Source organism: Puma concolor, chromosome B3 (assembly GCF_028749965.1).
Source record: "Puma concolor isolate L17-30 chromosome B3, mPumCon1.1.hap2, whole genome shotgun sequence".
NCBI lineage: Eukaryota > Metazoa > Chordata > Mammalia > Carnivora > Felidae > Puma > Puma concolor.
In genome coordinates this window covers 79,245,427-79,272,290 of record NC_141672.1, presented here as the reverse complement: position 1 = coordinate 79,272,290, position 26,864 = coordinate 79,245,427, and the positions used below count along the sequence as shown (strand labels likewise).

Genomic DNA, 26,864 nt, shown 5'->3' with positions numbered 1-26,864 from the left:
CTCTGATTAAACCAATTTCCATTGAAAATTTCCTTTTCTTTCTTTTCTACTTACCTGACTTCTACATCCTTCAAAGGGCCAACTCAAGAGCTTCTTGGCGTAGGCCTACCCTGAGGTTTAATTTTCTATCAGGTTTAACTCTCTTCTGAACTGTTGGGCATATACTGTCTCGTATGATCTTTTCATTAACCAACTATTAATTCAAAGAATATTTACTAAGCACTTGTAGGTGTCAAGACTATATGACAGGCACAGGGGATACACCAACAACAGAACATAGTAGCTACCCTTAAGGATTTATAGCACATATGGTAAAACAATTATATAACGGCAATTAAAACACTATATAATAGAGGTACAAAGAGATATGAGAGTGTATACAATACATTACATTTATTCTCTGAAGAATGTAATGGAGAAGCCATTAAGGAAGAAGTGAAGTTTGAACTCAGTCTTAAGGAGGCTGTTAAGTTGGAATGTTCTAGGGGCGTCTGGGTGGCTCAGTTGGTTAAAAGTGTCCAAGTCCAGCTCAGGTCATGATCTTGCGGTCCGTGAATTTGAGCCCCGCATCTCCCAAATATTTCTTTCTTGAGAAAGAACTTGAGAGAAAGGAGGCTAACTAGGATTACTGAGAAGAATTTCTGAATAGTGTTAACAGTACGGTTGAAGTTGGAAATGGTAATGTTTGGTGGCACCAATTTTCTTTTTTTTTTTTTTTTTTTAACATTTATTTGAGAGACAGAGAGACAGAGCATGAGCGGGGTAGGGGCAGAGAGAGAGGAGACACAGAATCTGAAGCAGGTTGCAGGCTCTGAGCTGTCAGCACAGAGCCTGATGAGGGGCTCGAACCCAAAAACTGTGAGATCATGACCTGAGCCGAAGTCAGATGCTTAACCGACTGAGCCACCCAGTCGCCCCTATGGTGGCACCAATTTTCATAGCTGTGAGATAACCATCCCCGTGTCCCCACCCCAGCAACACAGCTGCCAAGACTGAGAGTAAAAACTCAATGAAAAAAAAATGTTTTTAAGGAAAAGAGAATGAGAGGAGGCCCAGTGAGTCAATCCAGGGTTGAGGGTTGAGCACTGGGAGGGGTGGGGGATGGGCAGGGGCAGGGTCCTATCTACCCCATTTTAAGTGCTTTGAGGGCAAGAACTTTGTTTTGATGTTGCTGTGACGATTATAGCTTTTTGTAACACAGAGCTTGGTACATGCTATAAAATACTCAATGTATGTTAATTGATGATGAGCTGATTTCAAAGAAAAATATCTAGAGATAGAAATTCAGGACTAGTTTCAGTAAAAGTTAATGATGGAAATAAAAATTTTAAAGTCATCATAAAAACACAGAGTTGAAGATAAAGGATATGTTTTCCTAAAAGTCAATGTAAAGAGAGAGGAACTGAAATCGTCCTGGAAATAACAGTGAACACGACAAAGTGCAACCAAAGAAGGAAACAGAGAAAAAAAAAATCGTTGAAAGAACTATGGCTGCAATGCTGTAACGCAGTCTTCCCCAACCAATCTAGACGCTAGGGAAAGAAAGGGAAGGAAGATGGGAAGTAGTAAAAATGCAGAGTCAATGGGAGCAGAGAACACTATACCCAAGCCCTGAAAAAATGTATGATAATTCACTTAGCAATCCTCCCTCTGACCCATCAGACTTGGTTTAAAGAGAGGTGGCAAGACCACAGCAGCCTGCAGGCAAGTAGCTGAGGCTGGAGGAGACCAAGAACCAGGCCCAGTCAAGTCTCATCCTGACTTGAGGCCACGCAAGCCCAACTCTTGGAGCAGGGGCCTGCTGTGGTGCAGGGACAGGGACAGCCGCATGTTGGCAGCGGAGAAACTGATGGCACTGGGGGGCAATGGGCTCTAAGAGGCAGAAGATGTGGCAGGAGACACTAGGTTAGACAGGCACATCTGCCGCCAGTGCTGGATGCTCATCAGCAACATCCTTCAAATTCTGATGTATATGCTAAGCATAAGCATTAGATTAATAGAGACCCTTGAGGAAATATATTTACAGGAGTAAACCCACCAAAAGTTGAAGAACTCATCTATGAAGAAGAGAGTTGTGATTTTAACACCCAGTAAAATTTGGGAGACAGCAAGCATAATAGCAGAAAGCAGATTTAGTAAAAGCCCACAGTATCACAGAAAGATGATTTCCCGAGCCAAATCCACAAAGAGGACAGAACTTACACAGTTAATAAAACAGAAAAATCTCACCAAGAAATAATTCTTACTTAGGATTTGGGGATTGTTGCGAACATTCAAGACTCTTGATACCTTATATCCTTCTTTGGCATTGTGGGTGACCCAAATTATTTCACTCTAGAAAAAGATATTTCATGTTTCCTTCATTTTAATAGATGGTATTCGAAGACCAAGCCTATCCATATAGACTACCTCTTTAACAAGGAGGGTAGGAAATTGACACAAACACTCAAATTCTAAGGAGCTAAAGAGCTAAGAACTAAGGAGCTAAAAATTCGTGTTATGTGGACTAAGAGGATACAGTAAACGTTTCTGATATTTTAAGACCCTGTACTGATTTCATGTCACAAAGGCTAACTGCTTAATGCAAGCTAAATTTAACATTTTCTAAATTTTCAAACATAAAGAGAAGTTAAAATGGAAACAACTGCTGTAAATGTTGTATATTAAAATTTTAAGAAACATTGTTTTTATAGTATGTATGTGAATAAACACATGCACACAAACATGTTTTGATTAATAAATGTGTCATGATCTTCCATAATTAAAAAAGTACATAAATGTAATCTTATAGTATATAACCTTTTGAGACTGGCTTCTTTCATTCAGCACAAGGCCTTGGAGATTCCTGCAAGTTTTGCACATATTGGTACTTCGTCCTTTTATTTAAAAAGTTTTATTGAGTGGCGGGGCTGGGTGGCTCAGTCGGTTAAGTGTCGACTTCAGCTCAGGTCACGATCTCACGGTTTGTGGGTTGAGCCCTGCATCGGGCTCTGTGCTGACAGTGAGGAGCCTGGAGCCTGCTTCAGATTCTGTGTACCCCTTGCTCTCTGCTCCTCCCCGCTCATGCTCTTGCATCCTCTCTCAAAAATAAACATTTAAAAACATTAAAAAAAAAAAGTATTGAGGTATGATTTACATGCCATGAAATTCACACATTAAGTGTTCAATTCAATGTTAATATGTTCACACTGTTGTGCAAGTATCATCACAATCTAATTGCATATTTTGGTCCCCATACCCATGAGTAATCTCCACTTCATTCCCCCACATTATTCAGTCCACAGCTACCACTTTGGTAGCTACTACTTTCTGTTTCCTAAATTTGCCTATTCTGGACATCTCATATAAATGGAATATGTAAAATGTGGTCTTTTGTGACTGGCTTCTTTCACTTTGCGTAACGTTTTCAAGGTTCACCCATACTATGGGATGTATCAGTACTTAACCTGATTTTTATTGCCAAATAATATTCCATTATGTGGATATGCCACATTTTATTTATTTATCTATTAATTAGTGAACATTTGGGTTATTTCTCTCTTTTTGGCTATTGTGAATAATGCTGCTATGAACATTCCCATACAAGTTTCTGGGTAGATACATACTCTCATTTCTTTGGGGGTATATATTTAGGAGTAGAATCACTGGGCCATATGGTAACTATTTCTTTTTGTGGAAGTGGCAATCTGTTTTCCAAAGTGGTTATACCATTTTATGTTCCCACTATAAGTATATGAACGCTTCAATTTTTTCACATCTTTGTCAACACTTGTTATTGTCCACCTTCTTATTAGAGCCATCCTTGTGGATGTGCAGTGGTATCTCATTGTGGTTTTGACGTGCATTTCCCGATGACTAATGATGTTGAACAGCTTTACATGTGCCTACTGGTATTTGTTCCTCTCCTCATCTCCCTTTGGAAAGCTTTTGCCCCTTTACCCCCGCCCCCCCCACACACAATTTTGAGGTTTTGCTTTGACTCATTTAGTACTTCTACATTGCAATTATTGTTCCTTGAAGCATGTCCCTTTTGGTTAGCATTTACACAACACATTCCCAGGAGAGTCTGTCATTCTACTATTTCTATTCCTTTCACCCTGTGATCTCTGTTCCGGCTCATTTATTTGGTTAAAAACCTTTCTTAAATATTCTCAGAGGGGTTAAAGTGGTAACATTCTCTAAATTTTCTCATACTATGTAACTCATTTCCCCCTTATAGTGGGGATATCTTCACTGGAAATAGGGGTTGGGGATTAACAGTCTTTTTTTCTTGGTGATCTGTGGATACTCTTCCACTGTCTCCTAATTTCCAGTTCTGTGGAATAGAATTATGATGCCAGTCTGACAATTCATAGGTATGCCATCCTTTTTATCTGGAAGCCTCTAAGATGAATCCGTAGATATCAAAAAATTTATCAGGATAACCCTAAGTATGTTTTTTATCACTCATCTTCCCTGGAACTACTTTCTGCATGTTAAAGTCTTTAACTCAGGAAGTTTTTTTTCTATTTGTTTAATTAGTGCTTCTCCTCCATTCGTTCCTTTTTCTCAAACTAATATAAACCACATTAGGTGCTCTGAATCTACCCTCCAAATTTCTTATCTTTTTTTTCAATCTTTTGTATTTTTGTGCTATGAAATATTTCTTCCATTTGATCTTCCAGGCCAATAAATGATCATATTCACTTACTCCTTTATTCAGTGATTATGCACTGTGTGCTTACTATGTGCAAGACAGTGTTCTAGGCATTGGGTGTTGACAACACATTAGCAATGTATGCAAGAGAAAAAGTTCCTGGGCTTACAATGCTTACATTTTAGTGAAGATAGTAGATAAAAAAGTATCTGTGCATGGATTGAGAGTCAGATGATAGTAAGTATTTAGCTGCGAAATCACATATTTTGCTCTGTGAAGTCTTTTTTTGTATTTCACTTGAACTTCCTTAAATACTATTATTTTCATATTCAAGTTACTGCCTCCCCCAGCATTTCTCTTTAGCTAGTCTACCACATTGTTTATTCTAAGTGATTTTTCTCTTTCTGGTTGCCTGGCTTCCCTACATGGGTTCTTTTCCTTTATGATCTCAGAAGAGCTTAGGTTTCATTGTTGGAGGACCACAAGTAAGTGGTAGCAGTCTCAAGAGAATGGACAGACAAAGCAGGCTCTATGCCCGTAGGGGACAGTCCAGCGGGCAAGATGACAGCCTTGCGGAGGCCCAGGAGGAAGCCTCCCAGCTCTCCGGTATCCTTACATCTCCCAGTCTCAGAGACAGAGAGATATCAGTCCCCTGGTTCTGTCCCTTTCTTCTCGCCTCCAGGAGTCCACGGATCTCTACCAAACCAAGCTCTTTCTTGGAGCTGCCATTGTTATCCTCACCCCAAGGCTCTTGACCAGCCCTTGAGGAACAAGTCCTTTGCCACCCCTCCCTGACAGAGCTCCCACAAAGCCCAGGTCTCACTTGCACCTAACTGTTCATTGGATCCAGGGGCCATTTGGCTCAAATAAGGCAGACACAGGCTGGAATCAGGAACAGAGGGATAGCGAGATTTCACCTTCCCAGAACCCACTCTGAAAAGGAAGGTCTGTTTACAGACTAATACTAAAAACGTTCAAATCCTGACAAATAGGTCAAAATTTTTAAAAAGACTCTGTTAAGTCCAAACATCTGTGGGTTCTATCATTTTCAACTACTGCCCTAACGTTAAGCTCTGAGAAATAAGGAAGATCTTAATGTTACTTGGACTTGAAGGATATTGACTAGGTGGATGAATTGTAAAAGTAGCTGTTATGTAAAAGTCAAAAGAGAGTACATACTGTATGATTCCATTCATAGAAAATTCTAGGAAATGCAAACTAATGTACAGTGACAGAAAGCAGATCAGTGGTTGCCTGGGGACCAGGCACAGAATTAGGTGAGTGGCTTACAAAAGGATACAGGGAAATTTTTGGAGGCAACGGAAATGTTTATTATCTTGGTTATGATAACTGTTTCAGAGGTATATACAGATGTCAAAACTCACCAAAATGTACACTTTAAATATGTGCAGTGTATTTTACATCAATTATACCTCAATAAACTTTTAAAAGAGGGGTGCCTGGGTGCCTCAAATGGTTAAGCATCTGACTCTTGATTTCAGCTCAGGTGACGATCTCAGGTTGTGAGATCAAGCCCTGCGTTGGGTTCTGTGCTGAGCATGGAACCTGCCTGGGATTCTATTTTCTCTCTCCCTCTAAATGAATAAATATTAAAACAAAACAAAACAAAACAAAACAAAACAAAACAAAACAAAAAACAAAAAAAAAACTTTAGAAGAAATATTGGCTGGGAAAAATATTTGCAATTTATATCACAAAGAGATGATATTCCTAAATATAAAGAACATCTAAAAGTAAAGTAAAACACCAACAGGGAAGAGGTATGAACAGAAAGTCACTGAGCTTTTGTAGGTTTGAAATTTTCCATAATAAAATAAAAATATATAACTTTCAAAATATATTAAACACTATCCCTAGCCCTCATATAATTCACAATACAGCTGAAGATACAATTATAAAGCCATTGCAAGTTTGGGCCACATTGCAAAGTATATGTGATGTGCTGATCAATGTGGATTGATGCAATAATCAAAGTTGGGATAGAAAATCAGGCAATTCATCTTGGAGGAAATGAGTATGAGCCTGGTCTTGAGATGATGTGGGTTTGCACAATTTTTGTGGTAGACAGGGAGCAGAAGGCAGAGGAGAAGAGTTCAGATGAAAAAACATATGAACAAAGGCAGTAAGATGGGAAAAGAGAAAGACAGCTTTTTTAAAAGGACTCTTATTATAGGTTCACCATTCTTTTTTTAAGTTTATTTTTATTTATTTTTTGAGAAAGAGAGAGCAAGCCAGGGAGAAGAGAGAGAGAGAGAGGGAGACAGAATTTTAAGCAGGCTCTGTGCTGTAGTGCAGAGCCTGAAGTAGAGCTCAAACTCACAAACTGTGAGACCATGAGCTGAGCCAAAGTTGGATGCTCAACTGACTCAACCACCGAGGCACCCCTCAGTATTCTCACAATCACCATCAAAATCTCCTGGGTGGCTCAGTCCGCTAAGCCTATGGTTTCATCTCAGGTCATGATCTCACGGTTCCTGAGTTCAAGCCCTGAGTCAGGCTCCACACGGACGGTGGGGAGCCTGCTTGGGATTCCCTCTGTCCCTCTCCCTCTGCATCTCCCCTGCTCTTGCTCGCTTTCCCTCTCTCTCTGTATCTCTCCCAAAATAACTAAAAAAAAAAAAAAAAAAATCTCGTCACCAAAAGGTTAGATGTCACATTGGAAAGAACCCATGGGAAAAGAAAGGAAATCTAATTCACTATATGAGGGCTTGGAATAGATTAAAATCATTTACACTATTTATGCAACCATAGTCAATCTTTACTATGTTCTACCTATGTTAGTATTTTTCTCTAAATAGAACTGTGTTTTCACCTGGCTTCATTCTAAGAATAAGATCCATTAAAAGAAATATAACTTTTTCTTTTTTTGTTTTTAATGTTTAAAAAAAAATTTTTTTATACAATTTTGATAGAGAGAGCACAGTGGAGGAGGGGCAGAGAGAGAAGGAGACACAGAATCTGAAGCAAGCTCCAGGCAGAGCCCGATATGGGGGCTCGAACTCACGAACCATGAAATCATGACCTGAGCCGAAGTCGGACACTTAACCGACTGAGCCACCCATCTGCCCCAATGTTTATTTATTTTTGAGAGCAAGAGACAGACAAAGTGTGAGCAGGGGAGGGGCAGAGAGAGAGGGAGATACAGAACTGGAAGCAGACTCCAGGCTCTGAGCTGTCAGTACAGAGCCTGACATGAGCTTGAACTCATGAGCCGTAAGAACATGAGTCGGAAGCTTAAACTGACTGAGCCACCCAAGCATCCCGAAATGTAACTTTTTCTAATGTGCTAAAATAAACACATCTTTCATACGTTCAGTATATTCTTAAAAGTTACATGAAAATTATTTCACTAATCCCTATGCCCACCATTAACATTTGGTTTTTAATGAAGCCTTTATTCCTATCTCACTGATAAATGTACATCTCCTTAGAAATCTGAGGAGCGGGGGTGCCTGGGTGGCTCAGTCGGTTGAGCGTCCAACTTCGGCTCAGGTCATGATCTCACGGTCCGTGAGTTTGAGCCCTGCGTCGGGCTCTGTGCTGACAGCTCAGAGCCTGGAGCCTGCTTCAGATTCTGTGTCTCCCTCTCTCTGACCCTCCCCCCCGTTCATGCTCTGTCTCTCCCCCATTCATGCTGTCTCTCTCTGTCTCAAAAAAATAAACATTAAAAAAAAATTAAAAAAAAAAAAAGAAATCTGAGGAGCAGAGGACTAGTAAAGGATTGTTAGAGTAAACTAGGTTCACTGCTTGTTCAGACTTCTCAATTTTTAGCATCATTTGTAAGAGTATTCTACATTTGGAAATACTCTACACAAAATTAAAAAAAAAAAAATTCAGCACATGAAAACGTAGAAGCAGCAAGTAACTTTCCATTAATTTTGAGAACTACACACAGAAAAGATTTAGAACCTAACAGGAATTAGGAACTACTGAGAAAATAGAACAGCCTAGTTGAGAAAACAAATAAGGTGTCTGTTTAGAGGGATAATGTGGTGTGGTGAAAAGAAAAAAGGCTTTAGAGTCACAGAGATTCTAGTCTGAATTATCCATCTATCACTTTAACAGCCTATCTAATTTCTTGGCACCTAAATTCCCTCACCTGTACAATGCTGATAATGATTGCCTGTCTTGGCTGTTGTCAGGATTCAATAAGCCAGTATTTGTAACACACTTAGCATACAATAGGTACTCAACAATTACTACTATAATGTTGATGACATTTTGTAGTGTAAAATCATTGCCACTTTCAACCTGGCAAAACCAAGAAATGCTAAAGCCTTTAAAGTTTATCAGCTTACAATCTATTTTTGTAACGTATGCCAAATGTCCAAATTCAGTCGGAAATTTGAAAACTTTGAGTATTTTACAATATGCTACAACTACACTTAACATTTTTATAATCCTAAACTAAATGCTGCTTTGAGTATAGATTATAAGAATATTAAGCAGTAAGAATGTATATATCTTTTGGAGAAATTTTATCTTTACAGAATCAAATCAGTTCCAGTCTGGTATATCCCCTGTTGGGCAAAAGCAGCAGATGGTATACAGAGGATTGCACACTAAGCAAGGAAAATTTGGGGAAAGACTCTAAAAAACTGGTGATAAGAATACTGAAATAGGGAATGAAAGAGTTCAATATTGCCAGAGTGTAATACAAAGGTTAGCAATCTAAACAAAGTTTTAAGATGTAAAAAAACTGAAAAGACTCAGAATCAAATTTGTATTCTTGTATTAAGGTCTCAGGTACAGCATAAAAATACATAGTAAAAAGAACTGGCAAAGTATTTCAGGGAGGTGTTCTTTCTGACGATGATGGAATATAAGGGGGAAGGAAGGGAGGCAGAAAAACATGTCTCACTGAGTCACCTTTAAGGATAAACTTTTGAGAGGTGTATAGGTGGCTCAGTCAGTTAAGCATCCAACTCTTGATTTCAGCTAAGGTAATCTCAAGATGATGAGATCAAGCCCCATATTAGGCTCTGTGCTGGGTGTGGAGCTTGCTGAAGATTCTCTCTCTCTCTCTCTGTGCCCCTCCCCTGCTCCCGCACTCTCTTTCAAAAACAACAAAAAAATTTTTTTTAAATAAAAAGGATAAACTTTTGAACTTAAACTTAATAAACTTTTAAACTTAATATCTGAGGATACTAAGACAGCAGATGTGAATTTTTGTTATTTGGCTTTGTAAAAGCCCCACGTGAATAGTTAAAAGGACACACAAAAAAAGCTTTAAATCTTTACTACAGAAAAGGTTTTTTAAATTTTTTATTTTAAGCAGGCTCCACACCAGACACAGGGCTTGAACTCACAACCCTGAGATCAAGAGTCACAGGCTCTACTGGCTGAGCCAGCCAGGTGCCCTAGAAAAGATTTTTTTTTTTTTAAATCAACACAAAGAAATTCTTCAGTTGTCTATTTCAACTTATTTCAGTGTTAGTCAGTAAAGAAAGTACTAATAGCACTAATAGCAGAACTAATAGCAGTCTAACTTCTTGTGGGTTAATAAAATTTAAATTCTATATAACACAATCTCTCTCATAGTATGCTCTCATACCATCTGGATTACTTGACAGTTAATATCTGGACATGCTATTCAATACCAATATAGGTTCCTTTCTTTTCTGTTACAAGTGTGTTTCTGAACATTTCCTTAGAATCCTATTTCAAAGAAAGGAGAAATCTTCAATCTGCTCTCTGTGTATATCAAGTGAAAGTAAATTCAGTAGCTGAAGTCTGCCTAATCTGTAGACACTATAAGAAGATCTGAGGAGTGAGGGGAAGAACAATTATTTCACAGAAACACTTTAACAAACTCAATAAACATTTAAATACATAATGAATGAAACATTTACACCTGATTAAATGTAATAAATAGTAAAATTCAATTGCGTTGTTCCTATAAAACCCATCACAGATCTGATGACATATGAAATCCTGTGGACACATGAACATTAAGATATAAAGTAACTTACTCTTAAAAAACTAGGACTTCCCATCATGGTGTGATGGGAAGCACATAAAATTTACAAGTTCGAATACTGCCTCTGCTACTACTCCCATGTTGCTCAAGGCATGTACTTACTGTCCACAGACAGCCTGGTGTAGCTCTAAAAAGGCATTAACACCCACTATTCCCACAGAGTGAGGAGAAGATGAAACTGATAATCCTTCATTAAGTAGTCTCATCTCTTAGCCCTTTTCACCTTATGTCCAGTGTGCTAACTGCCTTAAACTTTTGTTTTGCACAGGTTCTCTACCTTCCTCTCATACCTATTGTTTTACTCTTACTTGTAATCTTCTCTAGATCTCCCTTCAAGAATCAGGTTGTTCTCATCTGAGAGGATGGTGTTCTCATCCTCTGAGATACCCATCTAGGGTCCCCTGTAGGCAGTATTATTATTCTCCCCATCATCTGGTACCCAAAGCTGTTTCTTTTTGCTCTTATTAAACGACTAATCACAGTAAGTAAAAGATGGCTCTTGGGGTGCCTGGGTGGCGCAGTCGGTTAAGCGCCTGACTTCAGCCAGGTTACGATCTCGCGGTCCTTGAGTTCGAGCCCCGCGTCAGGCTCTGGGCTGATGGCTCGGAGCCTGGAGCCTGCTTCCGATTCTGTGTCTCCCTCTCTCTCTGCCCCTCCCCCGTTCATGCTCTGTCTCTCTCTGTCCCAAAAATAAATAAACGTTGAAAAAAAAATTAAAAAAAAAAGATGGCTCTTATTTTTGAATGCTGTGTCACACATGGAGTAAGTGCTTTACATTCATTTTCCCATGTAATTCACAACCACCATGTAAAGTAGGTACTGTTATTCCTACTATATCCTTTTGTTTTATCAAAGAGCAAAGGAAGGCTTTGAGAAGTTAAATAACTTGCCCAAAAGTCACTCTAATAATAATTAATACAAATTATCACTACTTTTAATTAGTAATAATTAGTAGGACTGGGATTCAAAGCCAGGTCTCTGGCTCCAAAGCCATTCTGCTGCCTTTGGTGGGGATCTTAAGGCATTTGTAGCCTTAAAAAGAAGGTAAAACACCTGGCATGATATTTGCACTGAACATGTGTTTAGTGAATTAAAAAGGCAGGAAAAAGGTCTATTCACTCAATAGGCTCTTGTGTGCAATTCACCTGGATCCGGAGATATAAAAATGTCTGACAAAGTCTCTATCCTCAAGAACTACAGTTAGTCTACTGGGGGAAGAAAGACAAGTGTAACAGGTGATTGTAATATGGATGGTTCATACAATTCCTATGGACAGGTTGCTGAGAAAACATAGGATGGGGCACCTAAACTGGATAGGGAAAGAGGAAAGCAGTCAAGAAAGATGTTAGTTGGGAGAGTCTGAGTTTCTGCTTTTCCTTTCAAAACCAATTAAGCAGGGGCGCCTGGGTGGCTTACGCGACATCAGCTCAGGTCATGATCTCACGGCTGATGAGTTTGAACCCCGCATTGGGCTCAGTGCTGACAGCTCAGAGCCTGGAGCCTGCTTCGGATTCTGTGCCTCCCTGTCCTGCTCCCACTCTCTTTCTCTCAAAAATAAATAAACCTTAAAAAACAAAAATTAAAAAAAAAAAACAAAATTAAGCAGGTTCTACTAGATTGGTAGCCAGCATGCCAAGGATTAATGTATTTCTTAGAATTAGTTTAGATTATATCTATACTCATATTTCTATTTTATCGCAAATTATATGCCTAGTTCAAATAAATCTCACCTCTGAAAAAACACATTGTAAAGAATGATTTGCTTTCTAAATATGTTCCATTTATATGAAACTACGTATTTTTCTCTCCTCACAGATACAGACAGAAAAACATTAAAAAAGTGACTGGTTATACAACTGGCTAGTGTTAGCTTGCCACAAAACCACAATCAATTTAGGAGATTTTTTAACTCAGAAGACCAAGGGGCTAAAACTTACTACATTTCAAGCAACTGCTCCCAAAACACCATCTATCATCAAGAATGTTAGAATCCAAAAACAAAACAAAACCCAAAACAAAAAAACCCTTCTAATTAAGTTTTTCCCATATGTTTCCCTCCTTCCCCTCTAATTTAACCCTACAATAAAGAAAATACAATTTAGGTAATATATTCCCATCAGTTGTTCACTTACCAAACAATAGTTCATTCAAGTGGACACTTTCGGGCTGTCATGGAAAACGCCAAAATAAAAAGCCTTATTAAATTCAAGTTAGATTATATCTGTAACTTCTTTGCCCAAAGCAATAACTATGGAAAAACATAAATTAAGCCTAGCAATGTCATTTTATTACAAAGTTGGCTGCTATCAAAATTTTTTACAGCTCTTCTAGGTGGTTGCTAATAGTTTAAATGATTTCAACGCTGTTGTAATCCGAGGAAAGCAGATTTCACCAAACATGATGGGACCAGTAAAGATGAAATAATAGAGGTGGTGAAGAAAGTAAATAAAAAACAATGAGAAGTAAAATGAGGTACAGATAGACTTCACTTGTTTACATCTTGTGAAATTAATTAAGACAACAGCAAAGCCAAAAGCCTAAAGGGATTAAAATCTGACGGCAGCAAACGTAAACAACTAAGAAAGTCTAACTTCAAACACACACAATCCAGGGAAGAAAACCTAACTTCTTTGAGCTAAAGTTGCGGAGAATCAAGTTCAAAGTAGGCTAAACTTACTTTCAATTTACCACCCTTGACTGTTCAGCAAAATGAAAACAACCTGGCAAACAGTTTCCATAAAATCATATCTCCCCCAAGTAAATTTTCTCACTAAAAGGAAACAATAAACAAGAAGAATGTTTTTTTGTAGTCCTTTGTTTTTATGTTAGAGATTCTTAAAAATTCATACAGGCGTGGTAAGACAGAAGACAGTAAACAGTTTACAGAAAGGAATTATGATGTCTTACTTGCTATAGGAAAAATTAGATTCATGGAATTTTGAGAGATTATTTATTCCCTTAGCCTTTATTCATATATTAGAGAAGGTTTTTTTTTGACAATCTGTGAAATTTATAGACTTAAAAAAATAAAGGGCTTCAAACTACTTCTATCTTTAATATAGTATTAACTAACATTTTAATTGCATGTTTAAAAATTCAAAACCACAATCCCGCCAGCAATTCTAACTGTTACCATTTAGAGAAAATAATAGGGATAATGACATTCATCAAATTTACTAAACCTGATGTTATGCTAGTCACCATAATGACCTACTGTACTTCTTTTATTAAAGAATTCTTAGACCATTTGCTACTGAATTAATGTTTAACTGGTAAACTGAGGCAAAATACTGGATAATCTGAGAAGGTACAAGTGCAGAGTCCACTGTACAAAACTACTGAGCCATGCTTTCCCCCTTTATGTGCTTTTCCAGATATATTTTAAACTCAGCAAAAGGTAAAATTTAAATTCGGCATAATTAACTTTTACTGTGCCTTTCTTTTTGCTTGAAAACTCTTCTCATATACTGCCACCGATTCAATTTCACCTGTAGGTAATGAACACAGAACTCATTGTGGGGAAAATAAACCAGAATGGGAAAAAAGAGAAGTTATCAGATACACAAAGGAGTGAAACAGCTGACTGAAAAACACCTTAACCACAATACTTTCCCTCCATCCTTAAGGAGGTATTTTTAGTATTTTAGTCACCATTTCTTTCAGGAAAGACCCCACAGGTTCCAGAAGCTCCCAAGTTGAGTACTCACCTAGTTCATCTGAATGCTGAATCAGGGCTTTTATTTCTGCTAAGCTGGTCGCCCCCTCTTGGGAGACCGAAGCTGCTGCCCCCTCCTCTGGGTCCTCCACCTTAGTCACGGTAAAGTGTGGCATTGTTACACGTAGAAATCCCGTGCTCGTTCTGTATTTACACTGCCCTCCACTCTACTTTCCTTACCTACCTCTTCCTTACTGTGCCCCTTTCGCACTCAAATCACTGCCTACGGGAGACGAAGGCTGGGAAGAGGGAAGTACTTTCTGCTCACGTGACCCACAGCCCCAAGGGAGTGGAACGCTGGAAGACACGCCTTCCACAGTGTTTATCATTCACTCGAAAGGATTAAGCACTCCACCCCTTGCTTATGGTTGTTAAGCTCAAGAATCCCAAGAACTTCTTAGACCGCCTTTCCAGAGCTGCCAAAAGCTGCGAGTGGGCAGAATTCATGACCTGCCGCCCACTGTGTACTCAACCGCTCGTTTCCTTCACTTATTTCCATCCCTATGTGCACGTCGTGATCTCAACCTCTGCCCTCATATTTCACACGAGAAAGATTAGGGAACAGTTCATTGTACAAACTTTCCTCTTTAAAGAGAAACTGGCACCACATAAATTTAGGAAATGAAACAAACTATTTGTAAGCTTCTGTTGTTGCTTTATTTCAAAGCATATGAAAAATAGTAATTTCTTATGGTTCCGATGAGAACATTCAGCAAGTATTCAATGAATGCCTACATATTTTATACAACGCATAGTTGTAGATACTGTAGTGTATACCACAACTTCCAAGAACAGACATTAATATTCCCCGAAGTCCAAGTTTGTTTAAAAGAGCAAAATATTTTTAAAGAGTTCAGACTTTTTTTTTTGTAGAGTTTAAACATCGTGTTTTAAAGAAAAAAATTAAAGAAAATCCCTCTGATTAGGTGGTGTATGGTTCCTTCAACACATGTGACATATTTAAATCTTGGTATATTTTATCACATAACTGTGTCCAGTGCTCAGTTGATGGCTTTAACTATAGAGTATGAGGTCTATCTCTGCACTGATAAGGGACTTCAGTACATTGAGCCCTGTGGTAACCTCTATGTTGATGATAGAATATAAGGGCTTTGTTGTTAGTAACACCTGACATATAAGGCTGCACTAAATTTAACAAAGAAGGAATGATTGTTTATAATCCTCATTTATTCCTATACCATTTCTAAAAGAAAAGGAAACCAATAGTTGTTAAAGATCCACTTTGTACTCTGCATTGCACTAAAAACTTTTCATTATGATTTCATTTAATCATCACAGAAACATTAGGCTAAGGAACTTGCCCAAAGTCACAGAGTTTGTAAACAGCAAAGCCCAACCTAAAAACCTGTAATACCCTTGTTAGTAAGCAACATAGAAGTTTCACAGAAAGAAAACACACACACGCCCCTAAATTTTATTTCATGGGTTCCCATGTAGCACTGATCTGTAATCTTAGCTGCACACTGGAATCACCTGGGGAAATTTACAAAATACTGATGCCTGGGTCCTATCCCAGATACTGTAATTTAATTGCTCTGGAGTAAAGCCTGGGCAATAAGGCTTTTAAAAGCTCCCCTATTTCTCACTCTCAGATGGTTCAAACAAGCAGCCAAGATTGCAAATTACTACTATACGGGGGGAAAAAAGTTTATCACCTAAGAAGTCTTCGTAACTATTTTATTTTTGAAAGAAAATTAAGCGTGGTAGTGCCTTGGGTGATTTTTCCATACTTATAACTCAGGAAGCTACTCTACTAATTTATTCAAAGGAACTTAACTACCAAATTGTCAAAAATTTCAATAGTAGATTCTGGGTTCCAAATTCTTCAGTGCCACTGGATATTTCCAATAGGATCTTGCCTTTCATATTTATTATAAAAAGAGAGTTGAACTAGGGCTAATCTACAGTTGATGGATAAGAACAATGACTTGTGTTATACATCTGTGCACAGCTTGTGCATATAAGTCTATGTACAAATGTTATCCTGTCACCTCTCCCCTCTAAAAATATCTGCAAACCAAACAAGTAGGAAGGCAAAACATTCCTGCTGACCTATGATAGGCGTATTTATTTACCAAACTCGATGATTTGATACCACAGTGCTCAGCAATTTTAAAATAGTTCTCTCCTAGAGTGGCCTATAGATAAAAGTGCAATGGCAAAAAAAAATTGAAGGCAAAGTTAAAGTAATACAGAAAAAGCTGGGGGGGGCGGTTCTGGTAAAGCTGACGGCAGTGCTGTGTAGACAGTGATTAGATAGGGAAGGTAGGATATAAGAAAATGCTATTTAAAGTACAATAAACTACCACAATGGGGGCACCTGGCTGGTTTAGTTGGAAGAGCCTGTAACTCTTGATCTTGGGGCTGTAATTTGGAGTCCCCCATTGGGCATAGTGACTACTTAAAAAATAAATAAGATAAAAACATCAATAAACTACCACAATGAAGTACCACTGCATATCCACACTAATGGCTAAAACTGATAAGACTGGAAACACCAAATCTGGTGAGAATGTTAAACAAAAGATACTTTTATATATTGGCGTAAATTGGTTCACCCAATTTAGGGAAAAGTCTAGTACTCTCCCCTATAACTCAGCAATTGCACTTCTAGGTATTTATCCTCCCAAAATGAAAACATATTCCCACAAAAAGACTTGTCCAAGAATATTCATAACAGCTTATGAACAATAACCAAAAACTGGAAACAACCCAGATGTATATCCATAGCAGAATGGGTAAACCAACTATGATGTATTCATACAAAAGATTACTATTCAGATAAAAAAAGGAATGACTCAGTGATACAAGCAACAATCTGAATGCATATCAAAACATCACGCTACATGAAAGTAGCCTTAAGAGTGCACAATATATGAACCAACTATATGAGGTTTTACAACAGGCAAAACTAATCTATGGTGCAAAAACAAACAAACCAGGACAAGGGCTGCCTCTGGGGGAAGGGGGACTCAGGAAAACTTCCCAGAGTGATAGTAATATTCTACATCTTGTTAGAGTTTAGGATTCCATAGGTGTATGCATTCATCAAAAGTTAGCTGATGTTCACTTCAAATTAGTGTTATTCATTGTATGAAAACTTCACCTAAAAAAAAAAAAAAAAAAAAAGCTACAGGGGTGCCTGGGTGGCTCAGTTGGTTAAGTGGCCGACTCCTGATTTCAGCTCAGGTCATTAGCTCCAGATCATGAGATCAAGCCCCATATCAGACTCTGTGATGACAGTGCTGAGCCTGCTTGGGACTCTCTCTTCCTCTCTCTCTGCCCCTCCCCTGCTCTCTCTGTCTCTGTCTCTCTCAATAAATAAATAAATAAATAAATAAATAAATAAATAAATAAATAAATAAATAAATAAATAAATAAATAAATGTATTTTTTAAAAAGCTACAAACAAATACTGAATTCTAATAATATGCATTTTGAAGTATCTGGGAGAGGTGAACTGATATCCGTAATTTACCTCGAAATGCAGTAAGATAGATGGATAAAGAGGTGTTAGGAAAAGTACAATAAAATGTTAATGATAGATTCTGCGTGGTGGGTGTACAGGTGTTCACTTATATAAAAGCTTTCCAACTTTCTGTATGTTTGAAAATTTTCATAATAAAACACTGGAAAAAATACAAACTGACACCATTATGAAAATAAACATATAAGTCAGGGACTGGGAGAAAATATTCATAAAACATGTACTTGACAAAGGACTTATATCTTAAATATATAAAAATCCTCTACAACTCAATAAGAAAAAAACTGAATACAAAATAAAAAAAGATTTAAATAGACAATTCACAAAGGAAGTTATATAAATGGCTAATAAGCACTGGAAAAAGTGTTCAACATCATTGGCTTTCAGGAAATGCAAATTAAAATCACCATTAAAACTGTTGGCAAGGATGTAGAGCAAATGTTGGTGGGAATATAAAATAATACAACCACTTTGGAAAAAGGTTTGGCAGCTTTTTATAAATTTTGTCTTTTTTTTTCTCATTTGAGAGAAAGAGAGAGAGAGCAAGAGCAAGGAAGAGGGGCAGAGGGGGAGAGGGAGAGGGAGAGAGAAAGAGAGAGAGAGAGAGAGAGAGAGAGAATTTTAAGCAGGCTCCATCACCACAGGGCTCAATTCCATAACCTTGGGATCATGACCTAAGTTGAAATCAAGGGTTGAACAGATGCTCAACCGACTGAGACACCCAGGTGCTCCTTTTACAAATTTCAAACAAGTATGTTTATAAACCTTTATTCATAACAGCCCAAATAGGAAACAGACAAGTTATCCATCAATAAGATAAACATCCTGTAGTATATTCATACAAGAGAGTATTACTCAACAATAACCAGGAACAAACTACTGATACATTCAACAACATGGATGAATCTCAAAAACATTTTAAGTTATATATTACATATTAATCATATGCATACAAAAGTGTTTAGAGTTGAAGCATAACTGATGCCCACAACTTAATTTGAAATGCTTTAGGGGCGCCTGGGTGGCGCAGTCGGTTAAGCCTCGGACTTCAGCCAGGTCACGATCTCACGGTCCGTGAGTTCGAGCCCCGCGTCAGGCTCTGGGCTGATGGCTCAGAGCCTGGAGCCTGTTTCCGATTCTGTGTCTCCCTCTCTCTCTGCCCCTCCCCCGTTCATGCTCTGTCTCTCTCTGTCCCAAAAATAAATAAACGTTGAAAAAAAAAAATGCTTTAAAAATAGATGGATCAGGGGCGCCTGGGTGGCACAGTCGGTTAAGCGCACGACTTCAGCCAGGTCACGATCTCGCGGTCCGTGAGTTCGAGCCCCGCGTCAGGCTCTGGGCTGATGGCTCCGAGCCTGGAGCCTGTTTCCGATTCTGTGTCTCCCTCTCTCTCTGCCCCTCCCCCGTTCATGCTCTGTCTCTCTCTGTCCCAAAAATAAATAAACGTTGAAAAAAAAAAATTAAAAAAAAAAATAGATGGATCCAATGGAAGGGATAAATATGTGGTAAAACAAATAGAGCATAATGTTAATTGTAGCATCTGGAGGATAAAGATGGTTGTTTACCAGAAGTCTTACAATTTTTCTGTATGTTTGAAAATTTTCTTAATAAAATGTTGGAAAAAATACAATGAACTGAAGTTCACTGAAATCTTTATAAAGATCTTTAGGTGTGAGTATAAAGCAAAGCACTTATGGGTCAAATTCCATTTCACGTAAAATTTAAGCAGTTACATAAATGCTAGTCCTGTACTTTGATTTTATAGTGTTGAATGCTGTTTGAAATGAATCATACAGGTTTGAAATATTTAGTTTTACATTTAAAAAAAACTGTAGTTTTTTTTCAAATCTTTTTTTTTTTTTTTATTTCTTTAGAAATAGAGACAGCATGAGCGGGGGAGGAGCAGAGAGAGAGGGAGAAGAGAGAGAATCCCAAGCAGACTCTGCACCCTGAGCACAGAGCCCGACGTGGGCTTGAACCACGAAACTTCAAGATCATGACCTGAGCCGAAACAGAGAGTTGGAAGCTTAACCGACTGAGCCACCCAGGCACCCCTATGGTATTTTTTAGTAGTAAGACATAAGCCCAGGCTAGGGCAAAAGCGCATTTATAATGGCATTACTCCCATAGTGCTTTGTACATCAGGCCAAATATTATACATTATTTATATTACTAGTTTCAGTAAAACTTTTTTGTGACATTATGTTTGTTTTTTTAAAAAGCATGCCCATTCTTTAGAAGAATGGATCTACCATGGGTAATATTTTGGAAGTACAATTTACTGTTCTACACTATCCAATTACTTATTTTTAATCAGAGCTAACAACTCATGACAACCAGCATTTTGTTTTATTCAAACCATTTATTAAAAAAACAAAGACAAATTAGATTTAGTGAAAAGACTTGAACAATTAAGGGAAAGTAAGTGGGAAATTATTTTCAACATAAGGATTCGCTTCCAGGTTGTACTATACTGTTATACTATATCACTCAATTTTAGAGCAAATCATATATGCATTTCCTCTTCATTCTCAGAACCTGAGAACTGTATTGTACAAAAGCCATTCACAAATAACCTAGAACCACACTACATCCTGCTGAAGTGATTCTTAAGAATCTAGTAATGCATGCTAAAAATGAATTCACGATGCAAGAAAACTTCTGTAAGTAAGCAGCAAGCAAAATCCCTGGAATTAAAAAGCCACATACATTTTGAATACATGAGTTTTACCAAGTGTCATTCTGTCCATTCCTGAGAGCAATTTTTAGATATGATGTTAAGGATTTAGTAACATATTAAATAGTATTCTTTCAAAAAACTTAAAAATGCAACTAGAGCTTGATCAAAGGTACCAGCATGCTATTAAAAAGCTGGAAAAATATAAAATAGAACAATAGCTCCCATGACACACACAATGTAGACTTAACTCATCTGTCTACACTTTTACAGAATTCTCTCATAGACACACACACACACACACACACACACACACACACACACACACACACACATTTGATGGGGATGGTGTGCAAAGAAAAAAGGATTCTGATTTGGAAAACAGCTTCAAATCTTATGAATCTCTCCTAAACTCTTGTAGTTTGAAGATACCATTCGGAGTGCTTTATCTACTATTGAGATCCAGCCACACTTGAGAGAGCCTTTAAAATTGTAACCAATTGACAGTTTTGTGCTTACAGCATTTGTTTTATTACAAATGGTGTTTTTACAACAAATAGTAAAGAAAGTGGAATCTACTTCCAAGTAGTTGCTTTCCCCCCCCCAAGCAGTTGCTTCTAATGTAGTGTTACTTCAAAATATTTAGGATAGACATTCTCATCAAATCGTTGTAACTGTCAGCCAGCAACTAAATATAAATAGAAAATGGCATTATGCTTTAATTTTCTTGATTAAGGTAAATTTATGATGAACTTTGAGCAACAAAGGTTAATTATGTTTTATCCTCAGTAAATTCTTCATGAAGTTTACATAGAAGTAAACCCTTCATACTCTTCATTCTATAAATCTTTCTAACAATAAATTCATTTTATTAAGAGATGTTGTTTGACAGGAAAAAGATCTGAATTATAGGATTTCATTAAAATGTCTGAATTATAGAACTTCTAAAAAAGCACAGAATTTCCAAAAATTTTAACTTACCTTCAAATATTAAGAAAAGAAAGAGGTCATGTGTTAGAGCAGGCATTCTTAAGGAAAATATCAGACTTGCATAAAGGACTAACTTACTCCGTGACCCCCATTCAGTTACTCAGGCTTTAAAGGGCCACTGGTAGGGAAACACTACCTCTTGAGGTATCATTCAGAAGGTTAGGCAAACATTCAAAAGAACAGTGCTTTGCAAATGATTGCTGGTAAAGGAATATTTTTCTTTATATTCAGAATTCATTGAAGACTAAAAATCTTATGAATTACTAGAAAAATATACAAAACACAAGTTCTAATTTTTATTATTAGATTTGACATAAAATGGCTCTATCAAACTAAGCAAGTTTTTAAAAAAAATTTTTTTTTCAACGTTTATTTATTTTTGGGACAGAGAGAGACAGAGCATGAACGGGGGAGGGGCAGAGAGAGAGGGAGACACAGAATCGGAAACAGGCTCCAGGCTCTGAGCCATCAGCCCAGAGCCCGACGCGGGGCTCGAACTCACGGGCCACGAGATCGTGACCTGGCTGAAGTCGGACGCTTAACCGACTGCGTCACCCAGGCGCCCCCAAGCAAGTTTTTTTAAAACTTTCAATTTCTGAACTTACCTCCTCACACAGGTTAAGTAGACAGCTGATGGACCAGCACCATTTACATACTACACTCCATGGCTGTGTTACAGAATACTGTAAACATTTTACTGGCAGTTCACTACTTAAATTTAGAGCTATAGCTGGAAAAGTATACAGACTCTCATTCTTAAGTAGAAATATATATATTTTTTTTTCCTTAATATATCAGCAAACCCTCTTTCCCCTTCAGACACTGGAAATAGTGGTTTAAAATATTGAAATGATCACAAATTCTAAATATTGCCTTATGTAGACAAGTACAGAAAGAATTATAGAGTTAATCAATTACTCTGGTGAAGACTAACTACAATGGATAGTAAGAACTTAAAACCCCTAAATCTCAGAATTACATAAAATTGTCCATGAAAATGGGTTTTCATAAAATGGCATCAGTGATTAATATATAACATATGTTGGGGCTAACAACTGAAAGATAATAAATACCTCAGACATTACTTTCTGATGGATTCATAATATTGCATTGTAAGAAAGGCAGAGAGTTCTCCAAATCAAAATGTCAGGAAAATCTCATGCTTTATTGAAGCTGAAGAAATCATGCATTATTCAATACATATTTGAGTGACCATTATGTGCCAGGAAATAGGAATACAATGGAGAACAAGACACTGTTCCTGCCCTCAAGGAGCTCACAATCATGTTATCTACCTCACTATATAATAAAAGGCAACATCAGACCAGTTCTGTAAGTACAATATAGTGTAAACATAGAACCTTGAGGGCACAACGCACTACTACCTTGCCCAGTTACTTCTTCAAGGACCTACAGGTGTGAATCTTCACTAAAGAAAAGAACGAAGTAGGAGGATAGTTGATGGCTGGCCAACTTGATAGCTACATCACCCATTTTGGCTGATATTAAAGAAGGCATTATCAAAACCCTTTGTGTACCCAAGAGTCCCAGCTTCCACTGTTTCCTTCTTCACAATATTACAACTCCCTGTATAAGGCTGCCCATCTCTTTCATTAGTCTAATGTGATTATAGCCTAGATACTGTAAGACCCAAGAATCACCAACCAAAAACGTAGCACTGGCACTATGAACATAGACTACTCAGTAACTCACTCAGAATTTCATTTTTGATGTAGGACATTCCATTCTATATTATGAAATACTTGCTAGATAGGTTTCTAGTCAACACTACAAACAGTGCATAGAAAATGAAACTGCAACATATTGTCAAAACTTAAGACATATTTCTAAAAATATAAAGAAAAATGAAAATACAATTCAAAACAAAATTTTCTTGTTAATTTCACCTCAGAGAACAAGTTTTTGTTTTTAAAGAAGTTATTGGTTCCTTTCTTCCAACAAAACTCCCATGAGAGAGAGAAAGCGCATATGCACAAGTGGGGGGGGGGGGTGGAGAGAGAGAGAGAGAGAGAGAAAGAAAGAGAGAGAATCTCAAGCAGACTCCACGTTCAGCATGGAGTCTGATGCAGGGCTCCATCCCATAATCCTGGGACCATGACCTGAGCCAAAATCAGGAGTTGGATGCTCAACTGACTGAGCCACCCAAGAACCCCCAAAACTCCATTTTAAAATAGATATACCACGAGGTGCCTGGGTGGCTCAGTTGGTAGAACATGTGATTACCAATTTCAGGGTTGTGATCTAGCCCCACGTTGGGGGTAGAGATTACTAAAAATCAAAACCAAAACCAAAAAACAAGTAGATCTACTGAAACTAGAAATACGAATATTAACTTTCAGGAAGATTAAACTAATGTGCCTAATAACTGTATAATTCAGCACTACCAAATTGCCCTGGGTATTTGCAAGCCATTTATTTAAAAGACACTGAAATAAGGGCACCTGGCTGGCTCAGGTGGTAGAACATGTGACTCTTGATCTCAGGGCTGTAGGTTTGAGCCCCATGTTGGGTGTAGAGATTACTTAAAAATAAAATCTTAAAAAAAAAATACATACTTTTAGGCCAGATTTCCTTTTAGGAACACAGAACCTTAAAATTACTCAGGAAACATGTCATTTTACTACCTTCTTTTGAAAAAACAAAAACCCCTATTTCTTTTCATGCCCCCAATCCAGACAAAAAACTGCAAAAATGTACACTGAACATAAAAATTCTATTTCTTTTATACTTCTTCTACTCTACCTTTGCTGCTTACTAAATGCTTCAATACAGCCAACTAATGTTAGTAGAGGAAGTGTAATAACAGGGATACTGATACTAAAATCACACACACCTGGGTTTAAGTTACTAATCTTCAATTTATTACTTGTATGACCTTGGGCAGGTTACTTAACCTTATCAGTTTCAATTTTCTCCTGGATGAGAAATCCCATCATAGCTCTGAAGAAAATGACTTTATTTTAAATGAAAAATATCAAAACATGATTTTTCATTTAATAGGGAAGAATGTTTTCTATTTCCTAATAATTCTTAGAATTCTATTGGAAATGAGTACACTGCAAAACTAAGAAACAAATTTTTTATTTAAAAAAAAATGTTTATTTTGAGAGACAGAGTGTGAGAGTGTGCACAAGCAAGTGGGGGATGGGCAGAGAACAAGAGAGAGCGAGAATGCCAAGCAGGGTCTGATGCAGGGCTTGATCTCATGAACTGTGAGATCATGACCTGAGCTGAAATCAAGAGTCTGATACTGAACCAACTGAACCACCTGGGAGCCCCTAAAGATTTTTTTAAATAAAAAAAAAATTTTTTTTAATAATTTAGGATGTAAACTAGCCAGTTGTGAAAGTAAGTATTCTTTCTGGATATATATATATAAAAGCTTGGATGTTAAATGCAAATGCTCTCAAATAAGATAAATTTCAGTTTGGTTCAATTTCTCATAGCTCCTCAAAGTGATAATGTACATATTTATACAAGAGTTTTAAAAAGTTTTTTAAGTTCATTTATTTTTAAATAATTTAGAGAGAGAGAGAGACTGAATCTCAAGCAGGCTCTGCACTGCCAGTGCAGAGGTCGATCGATGCAGGGCTCAAACTCCCAAACTGTGAGATCATGACCTGAGCAGAAATCAAGAGTTGGACACTCAAACTGACTAAGCCACCCAGGTGTCCCAATATATACGAGTTTTTAAACTCACTGTTTTCTTGTTTTTAAACTAGCTGTATAAAAACGGAATAGTTTTACCCCTAAGTAAAAGTAGATTTGTCTGGTGAAATGGAGAAAATGAAGAAATTCAGGTGCCACTTGGCCAAAAATTAAAACTATTAACCAAATGGTTCTGACTGTAAAAAGAGGAATGCTGTGGTGCTTGGGTGGCCCAGTTAATTGAGGGTCTGACTCTTGATTTCAGCTTGGGTCATGATCCCAGGGTCATGGGATCGAGCCCTGCATCGGGCACTGTGCTGAGGTCGGAGTCTACCTGAGATTCTCTCTTTCTCCCTCTGTCCCTCTGCCCCACTTGCACGTGCTCTCTCTAAAATAAAAAAAGAAATAACATAAAAATAAACAGAGGAATGCTACCAATTGAATATCTTGCATGGATTTCTCAAGACCATTAGAAAAGTATAAGGCTGAGCAATGCAGTAATAAAAACGCAAAGCCAAAGATGCCACTGACTAATTTCGTAGAGAAACTGGAGACTGAAACACAGTTCTAAAAGAACAGGAAATTTTAAAGTGAAAAACACAAACAAACGAACAAAAATACAACAACTAAAGTTAGGATTAAAACCCAAACACAAACACACCTCTTATCTCTTAATTACTTATACACATTTTTTGTTTTCTATCTCTGGCTTTTCAACTACAAAAACTTCCATTTTAAGACTAAAAAAAAGCTTCAGCCCTCACATTTTTTCAGTAGACATCCAAAGGTAACTTCAAAATTTCAGATTGTGGACAGCCTTTCAGTTTGATTTATTCACAATAGTGACTTGATTCTGAAATTTTGTTAACTCTAAGTTCCACCAATGATTTAACAGTAGCTTAAAATTCTTCAAAAGTAAAATGCACCTAAATGTCAGAAATGTTAAAAAGATGACAAGTGTATGCCTTAGAACTGAGCAAATATGGTAATAATATTTATTATTCATCAACTATGGAACTTCTGCATTTAAAGCAAGATGCCTTGTGTGTCTGCTTGTGTGTCTGCTTGTGTGTGTGCTGTATGTTCTGCAGTTTTGTGCTCACACCTTCATTTATAATTGCTGGGCTTCTACACAATACACCAAAGCACTAATCACAGGATTGCAATGAGAAAAATCTTCTTATTTCCCTATTTACTTACAAAACTTCATTAAAATAACACATTGTTTTATACATTCACAAAATAAAATGCTTTCATAATTCCTACAATATACCCCTCCAAAGTTTCGTATGTGCTAAGAAACCCATCACCATACTCTGGTTTCTCTTCGTATCACATAAATCTTTCACCTTTCTTTACAAAAAAGAAAAAGAAAACAACAACAACAAGAGACCTCGCCAAGAACTCAAACACATATAATTTGCATTATTCTGATTCAGCAAACCCACCAGGTGCAGCTGCTGTGCAGACTGTGTCACACCAAAAGGGCAGGGGTTGGGGGTTGAAATCCAGTTTGTCCTTCTCTAGTGAAGCCTGGAAGGGCTGTCTTTTTTACAATTTACATAAAGGTTGGGGCACTTCAGTGGGTCAGTCAGTTAAGTGTCTGACTCTTGATTTCAGCTCAGGTCATGATCTCATGGTTTGTGAGTTTGGGCCCTGTGTAGGACT

The 26,864-nt window shown here is 37.5% G+C and overlaps 1 protein-coding gene and 1 long non-coding RNA gene across 6 annotated transcripts in view; both read right to left on the bottom strand.

Annotated features, from left to right (window-relative positions):
• The window catches only part of SLC12A6 (solute carrier family 12 member 6), a 91,781-nt gene that overhangs the window by 56,022 nt on the left and 8,895 nt on the right, over positions 1 to 26,864 (bottom strand). The window contains exon 1 of one of the 5 annotated variants that reach the window (XM_025919029.2): positions 14,345 to 14,731. The exons of the other annotated variants lie outside the window; for them this stretch is intronic. Within the exon in view, the coding sequence (XP_025774814.1) occupies positions 14,345 to 14,468 (124 nt within the window). The 5' untranslated portion in view covers positions 14,469 to 14,731. Of the gene's footprint in view, positions 1 to 14,344; positions 14,732 to 26,864 lie in introns of those variants that run through there. 5 annotated transcript variants of the gene reach the window in all.
• LOC147580149 (uncharacterized) lies at positions 699 to 9,084 on the bottom strand. Its single transcript, XR_015252553.1, has 2 exons — positions 6,259 to 9,084; positions 699 to 6,223 (listed from the first exon to the last, which is right to left on the bottom strand). It is a non-coding gene; the product is annotated as an uncharacterized LOC147580149 (long non-coding RNA).